Source organism: Boleophthalmus pectinirostris, unplaced genomic scaffold (genome assembly GCF_026225935.1).
Source record: "Boleophthalmus pectinirostris isolate CB_2022bp ecotype Guang Dong unplaced genomic scaffold, ASM2622593v1 HiC_scaffold_7, whole genome shotgun sequence".
Lineage (NCBI taxonomy): Eukaryota > Metazoa > Chordata > Actinopteri > Gobiiformes > Gobiidae > Boleophthalmus > Boleophthalmus pectinirostris.
This window is the reverse complement of record NW_026571473.1, coordinates 6,889,511-6,904,420: the sequence shown is the minus strand read 5'-3', so window position 1 is coordinate 6,904,420 and position 14,910 is coordinate 6,889,511. Positions and strand designations below refer to the sequence as shown.

At 40.5% G+C, this 14,910-nt stretch overlaps 1 protein-coding gene across 1 annotated transcript in view; it reads left to right on the top strand.

Moving 5' to 3' along the window:
- Positions 1-14,910, top strand: part of ano8b (anoctamin 8b) — a 123,939-nt gene that overhangs the window by 56,833 nt on the left and 52,196 nt on the right. The window contains 1 exon segment of the mRNA XM_020933377.2: positions 8,454-8,564. Coding sequence (XP_020789036.2) covers positions 8,454-8,564 — 111 coding nt within the window.

Below are 14,910 nucleotides of genomic sequence, written 5' to 3'. Positions count from 1 at the left end.
GAATCGAAAGTGCACTCTATTGAGATATGTATCGTATCGTGGCCTGTGTATCGAAGTATGTATTGTATCGGCAACTTCTTAATGATACCCAGCCCTCATGAAGTGGTAGTTTTCAAATTAACAGCTCGTTTTACCATTAGTTCAGTAGAGATTGACAATTACAGGACTGAAATCATCCAAATTATTCTAGTGAAGGTGTTTGGAGTTTCAAAACACAGTGGAGCACTTCCTGTATTTCCACATGACATCATAAGTTGGAAGTTGGAGTGTTTTCTGTTTGAGAAATATGCAAGGTTCATTCACATGTGTGAATCAAACAAAACACAACTCCAGGAATGTTTGTGATGAGGACAACATTATAACTTTAAATCATCTGGCTCCACAGGAGGTCTGTTCCAAAGAAAAACACAATTACAAATTTGATTATAGTATTTTGAGAACATATTCCTAGTTTGTAATTCTGGTATTGTGAATAAAAAGCATGACTCATACTTTTTTATAGTCTGAAGGAAACATTCTTCAGCCGTGCAAATGAACAGATAGAGACAGACTGGAGGTGCAAACATTGTGAATAATTTAGCATTTGTTAGTTTACAATATGTTTTTGCTCTCACACATTTCAAGTAAGGCTGTCAAAAATTTTGAAAATCAGATGCTAATCAATACTAAAACCAGTATCCAAACTATATAATAATTTGAGGAGGTATCGATATTAAAAAAGTCACATTCACAAGACAGAAATTAACTTTGCTGAATAATTTTAGAATGATATAAAGTATAAGAGCACATAGACTAGTACACGCCCATGGACCACTATGGACCTACTGGACCACCTAGGCATTACACACATATAATGACAAATGGGAATAGAAAAGAAAGTACTACGATTGAAAAACACATTCACTTGTCTAAAGAAACACTGTTTTTTATTATCAGAATCAGTATTGAGTAGGGATGGGCATAATTACTATAATAACTAATCGATAATTGATCATTAAGAATTTTGTCAGTCATTTTTAATCGACAAACCGACTGTAGGTTGCTGTGTGTATTGTAGCGTAAGGAGTCGAGGCAGCGTGTGACAGCAGAAACACTGGAGTTGTGCCTCACTGTCCCACGTTTGGGCTCTGGCTCCTTGGAGATCACTGTATGGTACCACTCAGTGAGTGTGTTTACAGCACATCAGTGTCCTGGGTATGATAGGATTTTTTGAGTATCCTGTTTTTTTTTCAGGCTTTTCAGTTTTTTCATCACGACAGTAGCCAAAATAAATACAGTGACCAACATAAAGAAAGTGAATGAAATGAGTGTTAGATAAAGAGCTGCGCTAACCCTGCACACGTCTGATCTCTGAAAACACGAATCATCTCCAACGCGACACACACACAGAACACACTCATCATCATCGTCGTCAACATCGCTCTGTCACAGAGAGAACACTCATATTCCACTGAGTCGTGTCCTTTAGTTCGACAGAAGCTGAACAACATCAGTGCAAAAGGAAAGAGATGGTTTTTTTCAGTGCTTATAGTTTATGCAAATGAGTCATGTGGTTTTAAGTTTAGTTTCTGTAAAACATAAACAAATGTGTCAAAGCTGCATTAAACACATTATAATGTCAAACGGACTGATGTGGCTCTAGAGTCTTTATGTTTATATGTTGTAAAGTTGAGTTTATTTATGCAGATTAGTAATAGTAATAATAATGATAATAATTTTAATATAAAAATGTTAATGATTAATCAAAAATCAATCATTATTTTTCCAACAATCAATTAAAAAAATTTTAATTGAATGCCCATCCCCAGTATTGAGTACTGAGTTTTTTCTTTAGTATCAAAATCAAGTGAAATTTTTGTATCATGATGCTCTGATCCAGAGTCCGTCAATGACTTTTCTTTTTAAGATGTTACTGCTTTGTCTGGAATGTTTCACAGTATGGCATTAAACCTTTCTATCTTCGTGGAGACCATAGCAGACCGTGTTACAGGTCAGATCTGCGGAGAGGTGACACCGCTCACAGTCAGAATACCTGTTTTTCTTGGCATTTTTGAGTTATAAAACCATGTTGTGCAACATTCCAGGCAGAGTAATGATATCTCCATTGAAAAAGTGCACCTTTAACCCATGCAAAATGTGATTATATGGATTTACAAAGAAACAGATATAGACAGTCTGGAGGTACAAACATTGTGAATAATTTTGCATTTTTTACTATGCAATGTTTTTCACTGACATATTTAGAATAACATTTACATAAAGCGTATTTCCTGGATACACTGGTGTGAAAATGGCTTTGAGTCGGATCGGGGTTTGAAATGTGGCGGAACTAAAGGTTTCTGGGAACTCTTATGTCTATACCCAGAAGGACAGAGCTGTAGTGGGATAATGGTGCGTTCATGAGACAGGTGTGAGATGAGAAAACGGAGCGCTTGGTATACAGAGGTGTCGTCATGAGTAGTTTACTGAGCTCTTTGTTAATTGTGTACTCACTGTAGTGACCAAGGGACCAGACAAAAGCACTAGCAGGATTAATTGGAGCAGTTGGTATGGTGTTGTGTATACACGGGTACCACACCAGCCAAAAGATGTATAATGAAGAAGAAGAAAACATGTAAGTCGCACCAGACTACAAGTCACACTTTTTGGGGGAAATTTATTTTAGAAAATCAGAGATCAGGAACCGACATTTCATCTTGAAAGGGAAGTTATAATAATAACAATAGAACAATAGAACAGAGAACAACAGACTGTTAACGTCACATATGAACAGTTCTTCAGATAAACTATAACATAAACAACAGAACAGAACAAGTTTACCAAACTCTCCATCTCACTCCAAATCACTAAATCTGTTTCAATTCTTCATCCTCGGTGTCACTTCTGAACAACTCCGCGACCTCCACAGGTAAACTGAGCGCCGCTTCCTCTTCTGTGTAGCTGTCGTCACACTCAGCATTAGATCCACTTAGAATTATTTTCCTTTCTGAATCCCGACAGGATGGTTTTGGTGTCCCTGAAGTCGAGGCTTTGTCCATCCATTCACTGACTTTCAGGAAAGTTGCATAGCGCACCCTCCCGGTTACCGTGAGGCTGTGTTCTCCATCCTCACTTTCTGTCAGTCCCTCACAAGATTTTTGCTCACTCCAAACTTTCTTTCTGCTGCTGGGTTACTGTTTTCAATGCCATATTTCACTACTTGCAGCAGGACACATGCAGGAGGCATGCAGTAGAGCCAAGTTACAGTGGTATAGAAGTATCAGGAGCAGCAGATACTGACACACAAGACTAGAGCCTCTTGCAGCTGTCACTGTGAACATTTTAATATATAAGTTGCACCAGAGTATAAGTCGCAGGAAACACCCCAAACCATGAAAAAAGTGCTACTTATAGTCCGAAAAATACACTTTAATGAAAGTATTTGTAGACCTTTTTTGTAGCATGTAGTCACACACAATATTCTAGTTAGATTGGTTTGTTATTTAAATCTCCTATATTACACCAAATTGACTCTTGTGAACTCTAAGCCATGTTATTACCTCCTTAACCATATCTGGAGTTGTGTTTTGTTTCATTCTTACATGTTTGTGTAACCCTATATTATTTTGCCTACATCTCCAAAGCTCAAAATGCTCTGTTCCACCATGTGATATCATAAAGCAGTAGTTTCCATGTTAAGAGCTACCTTTAGTTCAGTAGAGATTCAATGTTTCCCACAGCGCTTTATAGTTAGGGCAGCCACCCTTGACTACAATTACCCCCCGCCTTGACTACGTCCCTCCGAACCACATGAATCCTCACAAAACTAGTCGTCACGCCCTGGTCCTCACTTTCACCTTTAGCCAGCACAGAATCTCCGCCCCCCTTTCTGCAGGAAACACTGAGGGCCTGTTTACATGAGAATGCTTGCAGGTAACAACAAAATCTTTTTTATTTATCGGAAGAGCCTTTCATTTAGACGGTGACGGCGTTTTTGGGGCTTAAAAACGCAAAAATCTGAAACCACCCTCCAGAGTGAAAAAGTTGAATACGCTCCACCACAGCATTTCCGTCTACACTGCCCAAGACGCAAAACTCTGGTCAGATCTGCTCAGTGTATAACAGCACCACCTATCCGCCTGTCATGCACACCCAGTCGAATTCTACACACTTTTGCGTCACCGTATGCACGCAGATTTCCTCCCGAAAACGCTCATCTAAACGCTGAATAAAAAGTGAAAACGCGATGCCACTTTTGCGTCTTCTGTTCAGACCGTCATCATATAAACATAGCTTGAGATTTGTAATTCCAGGGCTGAAATGATCCAAACGATTCTAGTGAAGGTGTATGGAGTTTAAAAACACAGTGGAGCACTTCTTGTTTGAGAGAAGAACTAAACAAAACACAACACCAGGTCTGTTTTTCAGGAGGAAACAACATTATAACATAAATCAGAGAATAGCGTAGTAGACCCTTTAAATAGATTTGCATCGCAGCGCTGGAATTTCAAGCATCCAAGCATGTTCCAAAGATAGTAAAATGAAAAAAACTTGAATATTTTGAATAATTTTAAGTTTTATTAGACCCCGATTTTGCTGACATGGCGTTTCTTTGTCATAAGCGCCGTGAGCTGCCCTCTCCGAAACAAAATGTCAGACTGAACAAGCTCCTGTGTGTCGTCTGTGAAAGGTGACCCACTTCTCTCTCTCCCTCTCCTACTCTATCCATCTTCCCTTCGCTCTCTCTATTCTTTTTCCCCCACTCTACCTCTCTTTCTCTCTCTACATCTGCCTCTCTTTCTCCTCTGTCCCCCTTTGTCTCTTCTTTCTCTCTCTTCTCCTTTTCCCCTCTGTCTCCTCTCTCTCCCTCTCCTTTCTCTCTTTTCTGCTTCTCCCTCGTCTCCTTACTTTTCTCTTCCTCTCTCTCTTCCTTACTTCTCTCCTCCCTCTGTCTTCACCTCTCTTGTTCTCTCTAGTCTGCCTCTCTCTCACTCTTCTCTCACCCCCATCCCCTCCTCTCTATTCCCTTCAACTCTATCCCACCCTTTGTCTCTCTCTCCCTCAGAGCTCTGTCTTTCTCTCTCTATCCCTCCCTCTTTCTCTTCACTTGTTTCTCTCTCTCTCTCTTCTCTTCTTCCTCTCTACTCCCTCTTTCTCCTCTCTTGTTTCTCTCTCTCTCTCTTCTCTTCTTCCTCTCTACTCCTCTCTCTCTCCCTCTTTCTCCTCTCTTGTTTCTCTTTCATCCCTCTCTCTTCTCCCTCCCTCTCTCCTCTCTCTTGTTTGTGAAGGATGCATCATGTCTCTCTCTCTCTCTGCTCTTCTCTCCCCTCTTCTTCCTCTTCAACTCTCTTCCTCCTCTCTCTCCTCTCTCTCTCCCTCTCCTACTCTATCCATCTTCCCTTCGCTTTCTATTCTTTTCCCCCCACTCTACCTCTCTTTCTCTCTCTACATCTGCCTCTTTCTCCTCTGTCTCCCCCTTTGTCTCTTCTTTCTCTTTCTTCTCCTTTTCCCCTCTGTCTCGTCTCTCTCCCTCTCCTTTCTCTCTTTTCTGCTTCTCCCTCGTCTCCTTACTTTTCTCTTCCTCTCTCTCTTCCTTACTTCTCTCCTCCCTCTGTTTTCACCTCTCTTGTTCTCTCTCCAGTCTGCCTCTCTCTCACTCTATTCCCTTCAACTCTATCTCACCCTTTGTCTCTCTCTCTCTCCCTCAGAGCTCTGTTTTTCTCTCTCTATCCCTCCCTCTTTCTCTTCTCTCTCTCTCTTTCTCTCTCTCTGTGTTATCATTCAGGAGCACAGGCCTATTTGTCTGTAAATGTGCGGTGACAGCTGAGCAGCTCCGGGGTCGCTCCGCAGGTTAGTCCCATTTAAACAGTTAAAGAGCGAGAGACAGAGACCGAGACTCGCGACACGGACATGTCCAGTGCTCACATTCTTTCCGTGACGTGTTTCTTTTGAGACGAGCGAACAGTTTTGCCGGTTCATATTTCAGGAGCGGAGAAGTGGCTTTGAGTGGTCGTGGCAGAGTTATTTTTAGTGCCGCTTTAGAAGTAGACACGAGGTAATGTGACCGATCAGCAATGAGTGAGTCTCCAGATCTCGGAGGAGTAACGGAGTGTTGTAGGGTTGTCAAAACGATCAAAAGTGAAATACTGAAACTGGTATCACTACTACTCTAGCCACAGCTGCCCTGGAGCAGCCGTACAGGCAATGTGGGTGAAGTGTCTTGCCTAAGGGCCCCGGTCAAGCAGAAGTAAACAGCAAGGCCAAAAATTCAAGTTAATGCATCTGATATAAAAATGTATTGAACAGATACATATGTACTCTAGTTTATGAAACTGTTGACCTTTTTTCTGTACCATTTTTGGTTCTAAAGTTACATATGTTTTAAACAGACCATGTATGAAACATGGAACAAAAATTATTTCCCAAATTTCAAAGACCTGCAAATGATGTAAATAAATGGATGTATTTCATCATATCTTGTGTTATTCCATCTTTGAACTGTTGATGAAGGGACATGATTTTTTTTTTATGTATTTAAAATGATAAAAATTTGCTTGGAAGGACTGACATATTTTATAGAAATAGTTTCCTTTCATTTTGAAGTAATATTAAAATATTCGGGGAAAAAAAGCTGACAAATGATGTAAAATCCTGCACCTTCTACTTGTTTGTACAATTTTCCCTCTGTTACTTTTCCCTCCGTTACCATGACCTTTCTTAATAAAAAATCTCATGAGTCAAAAAGTAAGAGGTTTTTCAACCTAATCTTGTACCATATGGTAGAAAACTATATGAAGCAAATATTCAAACCAGTTTGTTAAGGATATGTAAGTGAGAACCAAGAGTTATCACTGTTTGTGTTTATTGCCCCAAAAGTGCTGCATATTTCATTCCCTCTGTTACCGACATGAGTTTTTAAAGTTTTTGTCAACAACTTGAAAGAATATCACAGGTTTAACTTGACCCTGTTGGAGTGTTAACTCTTTCCTACATTCTGATATTCATATCTTATTGTTTTGCCCATAGTGTTCCTCAGGGGCATTGCTTTAGTCTCCACAGATCTGACCTGTATCTTGGCCTGGTACCATCACCTGCGCTGTCACCATGGAGACAGATGGAAGTTTATTTCAGGCAAAACAATAACATCTCCATGGGAACCAGCAGGAGGTCGACCCTGTACCGGAAAAGCTTCATAGTGCACCTTGGGGTAGAGATGATTTAAAGCCATAGTATGTAACTTTGCCAAAAAATAGACTTAATAAAATAATGAAAAAAAAAAAAAAAAAAAAAGCAGAAATCTATTGTGTGAAATAAAACAGTAAAAAAAGAGCTTAAAAGGTGCAGAGAGAGACAGATGTACTGGCGCCTGTCTGAGATCTAGAGACAGGTGCAGTGCTCCTGTCAGCGGGCTGTGTGAAGGCGGAGGACCCTGGCATTTAGATGTGTGATGGGGCGTTTGGCTGCAGACCTTGGTTCAATGATGATGTTAGAAATGTCATAGACTGTTAGGCTGTTTGAACGAGGAAAACTGACTCTCTCTTTCTCTCTTTCTCCCATTTTGTCTCGCTCTTTCTATCCATCTTCTCTCTTTTCTGCCCTGTCTCTCTACCTCTCTCTCCGCTTACTTCCTTTTGCACTCTGCCTCTCTTCTCCCCTCTCTCTTCTCTCATTCCCCCCTCTCTTTGCCTTTCCCCTCTTCTCTCTCTTGCTCTTTTTCTCTGTCTCTCTACCTGTCTCTCCCTCTTTTTACCCTTCACTCCCTTCCTCTCCCTCTCTCTTCTTCCCCCTCTCTCCCTCTCTTTGCCCTCTCTTGCCTCTTTGCTTCTCTCTCCCCCCTCCCTCTCCTCTCTCCCCTCCCTCTCCCTCTCTCTCTACCTGTCTCTCTCTTTATCTCTACCTCTCTCCCTCTTTCTCCTCCCCCTTCTCTCTCCCTCTTTCCCTCTCTCTCTCCTCTTTTCCCGTTTTTCCCTCTTATCTCTCTCTCTCCCTCTTTCCCTCTCTTTCCTTGCTCTCTCTCCTCTCCTCATCTCTGTCTCCCTCTTTCCCTCTCTCTACCTGTCTCTCTTTATCTTTTCCCCTCTCTCTTCTTCCTCCTCTCTCCCTCTCTCCTCTCTCCTCTCTCCTCTCTTTTCCTCTTTTCCCTCTTTCTCCCTCTTCTCTTTTTTTTCCCTTTTTCTCCTCTCTCTCCCTCTCTTTCCCCTCTTTTCTCTCCTTCTCTCTCTTTCCTCTCTCTCTCTCTCTCTCTCCCTTCTCCCTTTTTCACTCTCCTTTCTCTCTCTTTCTATCTCTACCTCTATCTATCTGTCTATCTCTCTCTTTCTATCTCTACCTCTCTCTCTGTCTCTGTCTATCTATCTCTATCTCTGTCTCCCCCTTTCCCTTCTCTCTTTCCTCTTTCCCCTTCTCACTCTTTCTCTCCCTCTGTCTCTCCCCCCCTCCTCCCTCCGTCTCTCTGTCTCTGTTGTCTTTCACAGATAAGTTGTTCGGGAAGCGTCTGCTGCAGGCTGGGAGGCACATTCTGTCTCACAAGTCGTGGATGAAGACGGTGCCGACGGAGAACTGTGACGTGCTCATGACATTTGCAGGTCAGACGCCCCCTAGTGTCCGAGCGCGGCGCTGTCTGTCTGTGCTGACGGCTGCAGCTGCTGTCCACACGCATCACTCCCACTCACGCCTCACGCCTCCCGTCACATCTGCACTCAACAGCACACAGTTTCTAATGACATGATGTCTATGAACACTTTTTAGATATTTGATTTTATTTAAAGGGCTCCTAATACACAGGTTTAAAAAATCTCTTTATAATGTTGTTTCCTCATCACAAACAAAAGTGGAGGGTTAAAATTGACTCTCACAGAATCAGTTTGAACATTTTCTCAGGGTTTATATGAGTGCAATCTGTTCTAGAGTTAATTTAACGTTTTTGGAAATGTTAATTAAGTAACACTGGACCAAAGTTCCTGTTTAACTCCAAAATCAAGAGTTATATTCATATTTTGAGTGTAAACAGATAACACTTTGTAGGGTTATCCTGATTTAGCTAAACAACCCACAGAGGTGTTTTATTTTTACACTTTATTGTTGTTAATTTAACATTTTGGGGAGTAACTGTAAAGTGTAAATTAAGGCACACTGTAAAAGCACATTCAGTGCATGTAAATACTTTATTGTCTTTAAAACATTGTAAAAGATGAAATTATGTACAAAACTGGTTCAAACTGTTTTTCTCTCACGGGAGTTTGAAGTGGTGAGTGGGATAAGCCAAATTAACACTAGTGGGAGTTGAATGAACACTAGGGGAAGTTAAATTAACACTAAGGGAAGTTGAATAACACTGGTGGAAGTTGAAAGAACACTAGGGGAAGTTAAATGAAAACTAAGGGAAGTTGAATGAACACTGGTGGAAGCTGAATTAACACTGGTGGAAGCTGAATTAACACTGGTGGAAGCTGAATTAACTTCAACCATGTCAACTCTCGCAAATAACCCCAATTTGATCCCCATTTAACTTTCAAATAGTTAAAATAACACTTTTTGTTTTAAAAACAACTCTGAGATATTTTACCCTGAAATTTTAACCCTCCAGTTTTTGCTGTGTGGAGTTGTTTTGTTTCATTCACACAGGTTTAACACACAAACTCATAAAAGCATATAGGCTGAGTTCTTCTCTCAAGCAGAAAACACTCTGTTCCACCTTGTGATGTCATGTGGTATAAAACAGGATCTACTGTGTTTTTAAACTCCACACACTTTCATCAGAATCATTTGGATAATTTCAGCCCTGGAACTGACCATGTCTCCTGAACAAAATGAGCTGTTAACTTGAAAACTACAGGTTAATGACATCACAAGGTGGAACGAAGCATTTGAAGATGTAGACAGACTAATAATGCAGGATTACTCAAACATGTGAATGAAACAAAACACGACTCCAGACATGTTTGTGATGATGTAACAACATTATAACGTGGCGTAAAGCTCACAAGAGCCAATTTTGCGTGATATTGGACCTTTAAAATTCATTCTACTTTGATTCAGGCAATTTTATTTTTAGACCTAGATTTTTATAATGGTGAAAATAATTTGACAGCAGAGGCACATTTCCCATTTTCCTTATAATGTCCATGATGGATAGAGCCATTACCTTTATTAGCATGTAGCCTCCATTAGCATCCGTAAAGGTCATGTTGTTGTTTTTATGCACTGTTTACGGTTTTGGTGGATTTTGCTGCTTCATGAGAATATGGGATCTGATTCAGCCACATCTAAAGGGGTTTGTGCAGAGTCCAGGAGCTGACAATGGCATAAAGAGAATTCCCATGGAGGAATACTAGTACCTTTACAAATGTTGGGGTTATATAGGGTTAGTTGTTCGTGCAATAAAAACTAAGGCTCCAGTGATTAATTGGAATATTTGTGAACAGGAAGGTGAGATAAAATTGCTTCTAAATTGTGAAAAAAATTAGAAAAATTATCTTGTGGATTGAACAAAAAGAGATGAAGCTGCTGAGTTACACCTTTTGAGAAAGTAGTGACACTAAAGGTCCTATATTACACAAAATTGTACCTTGTGAACCAAGGCGTGTTATAAAGTTTTAACCTCATTAGAAAACATACCCAGAGGTGTGTTTTGTTTCATTCACACATGTTTGAGTAACACTTTTTTATTAATCTGATTACATCTCAAAATTCTGTGTTCCACCTTGTGATGTCATGTAGTGGTAGTTTACAAGTTTTACCTTTAGTTCAGTAGAGATTCAGAATTCCAGGTCTGAAATAATCCAAATGATTCTAGTGAAAGTGTATAGAGTTTAAAAATACAGTGGCCACGTTTACTTGAGAGCTTTAATTCTGAATAAAAATTATTTCATTCTGAATAAAAATTTATTCCACTTTAAAAAGACCATGTAAACACTTAATTCCTAATGAAAATGATTATTCAGAATTAAACATGGCTCCAAAGTAAGTGGGTGGTTTATTCTGATTTTAAAGCCAAATTTATTTATTCCTCTTTTCTGGTCGTTCAGTAGCCACCTACTGGGGCCACCTAGTGCCTCTGCTCAGTTTAATTTCTCTCTAGCGACTAGATCAGGAATCGGAATACACTTGATGGTTTGCAAGAACTCTGGAAGGTGTAGACTGCGCACAGGTCAATCAGCGAAGAGCTGTGAAATCAGCAGTTAGTTGGACACCACTGATTGGTTAAATAAAAAAGTACCTGCCTACCATCGAGCGAACGAATCCTAATACTGCAAGGTCATCAGCTGCTTTCACGTAGTGGAAATGTTGGGTCGCTCTTCTGACGTGATCCGGATGATACGGCTCCACCAGTCACTTTGGACTTTCATCCACTGCTCTTTGATTTTGCAAGCGGGATGCGGACGTGGGCTGAGGTAGAGCAGCCGTTGACTCCGTTTGTCTTCTTCCTCCCTTCTCCGACACTCTTCCCTCTCCTCCTCAGCTGACAGACGTAAAGTGTGATGACAGAATTCTCCAGCTGCTGCACAATTATCATCAAAACGACTGCGGAATAAGTTTGGATCATGTTTGAGTCTGTGGCGTAACGACAAACCGAGATGACAGAAAAATCAGTAGCAGCTGACGTGTGTGTTTTCTTCCAGTCGATGTAAATACGTTTGTGTCCTTGTCCAATCAGAACCCTTCCCACCTCCAGACGCTGAGCACAATTAAATAAAGACGATTTAACGTGTTTTCCATGTAAACCTCAATTCAGAATTATTATTTCCATGTAAACTCGAAGGAGAATATTTTCATTTCAAACTATTTAATTCTGAATTAAAAACATCATGTAAATGTGGCCACTGTAACCCTTCCTGTATTGACATCACAACATAACATCACAACATAACTCCGGGTATACTTGTGATGAGGAAACAACATTATAACATAGATCAGAAAATAGCGTCGTATGAGCCCTTTGATATAAACTGAATGATCCTTTCTTGTCGGACTGTAAGTTGCAGTAATGCCAGATTCTTTGCACTGCCTAAACTCCTCTCACACATTGTACACTGTGAGGGGGGGCTGTGTGTGAGTGGCGTTGGTGTTTGGCTGTAAATCAGTTTGAAGAGAAGTGTGAGCCCAGCCAAATGCACCGAAGAGCTGGGGCCAGTCTCTTTAAATCAATCACCGACAACTGCAGCCTCGTGTGCTGCAGAGGAGACGAGAGAGGAGAGATATGTGTCTACAACTTCTATTGGGGATGCACAATATATCTAGAAAAGTATCAATACTGTAAAACTGGGAAACGCAGTAAGAAATATCTGGACAATAAGTAACTGTCACTCCATGGTTTATGCAGAATTGAACTTTTTTTTTCTAATGAATACCACATAAAATCCTATAGAGTCAATTAGCCAATGAATTAAATGAAGGCACAGAATACTAGTAGGTAGAGGTAGAAATGCTTGGCTCACCACAACATAAAAACACTACAAGGACAACATAAATAAAAGTCGTAGTAGCTCCGGTAAAAGCGTCAATTCATTTCTGTGTCTTTTCAACTCCTGCAGGGTTCAGAACATCCACGAGATTATTTTAATAACACACTTTGTCACGAATGAGAAAAGTATATTCAAAGATAAAAACTGAATATTGTCCAGCTCTAACACATGCATTTATTATTAGGTGCACTGTGTAACTTTTCTGATGGAGGGTCCGCTACCTACTTGTCTCCATGAAGATGTTACTGATTTGACTGGAATGTTCCACGGTTTGACATTAAGCATAACCATAGCTGGAGTTTGCAGGGTCAGGGGAATCACTGCCCCCCTAGTGTCTGAAATATGTCACGACATTAGTGTCACGAGTCTATAATATGGCCAATACAAATATTTATTATTTATTATATTTTAAATATGTCAATAAAACAAAAGGATTGTATGAAATAAATATGAATCCTAGTTTGAACCAGGACTAAACCAGGACTGAACCAGGATAAAACCAGGGCTGAACCAGGGCTGAACCAGGACTAAACCAATGCTGAACCAGGACGGAACCAGGACTAAACCAGGGCTGAACCAGGACTAAACCAAGGCTGAACCAGGACTGAACCAGGACTAAACCAGGACTGAACCAGGACTAAACCAGGGCTGAACCAGGACTAAACCAGGACTAAAACAGGACTGAACCAGGACTAAACCAGGACTAAACCAAGACTAAACCAGAGCTGAACCAAGACTAAACCAGGACTAAACCAGAGCTGAACCAGGACATAAACAGGACTCAACCAGGACTAAACCAGGACTCAACCAGGACTAAACCAGAACTAAAACAGGACTGAACCAGATGTAAACTAGGTCTAAACCAGGACTAATCTTGGACTTGCGAGAAAGAGAGGGAGAACCTCGCGCCCGTAGAGCAGGGTGTCTGCAAAGCGTGATCAGGCAGCGGCTGCGCTTTAGCCCCGTGTGGCGTGGAGCTCTGCACCGGTCCTTTCTCCTGCGGTCACCTGACGGTCTACATGGGCACACCTCCGGGCCCGTCCTGACACTCAGTCCTGGTTCAGTTCTGGTTCAGTCCTGGTCCCCTAATATATGACAGTAGTGCAGATATCATGAGCCTATGCAGGTTGTTTTCACCATTGCAGTAGCTCCGATTTGACATTTAAGTTGTAGCTATTTTTTATTTGCTATTTTTTTATATCTCACGTTGGGAGAAATGGGTGGACAGTGTAACCCCGCATACCACGCCCACTACACCCCTGATCATGTGTGATGCTGTGTAGTTTGGTTTTATGGGAGGCTACAGTAACTATTGTGTGTAATGTCACAGAATAGTTCTAATGCACAGTGGTGTGGACAATAAAGGGATCATTTCATTGTACAGGGCAAGGTGTTTCCTTACTGTACACATGGCAATACACACTTTAAATCTTGAATCTAGTATGTTAAAATGTTTGCCCCCCAGCAAAAAAGTCAAACTCTGCTCATGGCATATACATCTAGAATTTATTCATTTCAAGAGTTACTTTTGCTAAAAATAATAATTCCTTCTTGAATGAGTTTAAAAACACAGTGGAGTACTTCCTGTATTACCACATGACATCACAAGGTGGAAGAGAGTTTTGCAGGGTTTGGGTGTAAATAAAACAAAACACAACTCCGGGTCTGTTTGTGATGAGGAAACAACATTATAACCGATCAGACAATAGTGTAACACAGGCCCTTTAAATAAACCTGTCTGTTTAGTCTAGTCTTCCTTCAGACTGGCGTGTTGTATTGTTGTAATATTAATCCCATTGTACTGTCAGTGTCTTTCTTATTTGTCACTTTTATTATTCACTAGTCACTGACTCATTGGCTTGAAACCAAAACAGTGTCACACTGTCACAAAGCACTCTGGGTAATACACTAGAGCAGAGGCTGATGTATAATGTGCGCTCAGGGTTTAATGTTCAGACTGGGAATGTTCAGAGAGACTTATTCCAACAACAAGAGGTTTATAAAAGAACAAATCGAAATGTTTTGGTCTGACCCTAAAAATGGATGAGAACTCTAGAGTTTTTAGAAATGTATATAGCAAATGTTTTTCTTGAACACAGACTTAAATATTAAACTGTGTTATAATGTTTCCTAGTCAAAAACATAACTGGAGTTTTGTTTTGTTTCATTCACATGTTTAACACACACAAACCCTGCAGATTTAGACCCAGTTCTTCTCTGTTCCCCCTAGGAAGTACTCCACTGTGTTTGTAAACTTGATACATATTCACTAGAATTGTTTGGATGATTTCAGACCTGGAATAGACCTTTTTCACAATGGCCTGAAGTGTAGTGATGTAGAGTAAATGTCACTTATGTTAATGCTTTTCTATTGCAAAATATCTGTGAAAATGTCTGGCATATTTTCCTCCAGCTTCATAAATCTGCCCCATCACCAAATCTTCATCCAACAAGATCAACAGAGGAC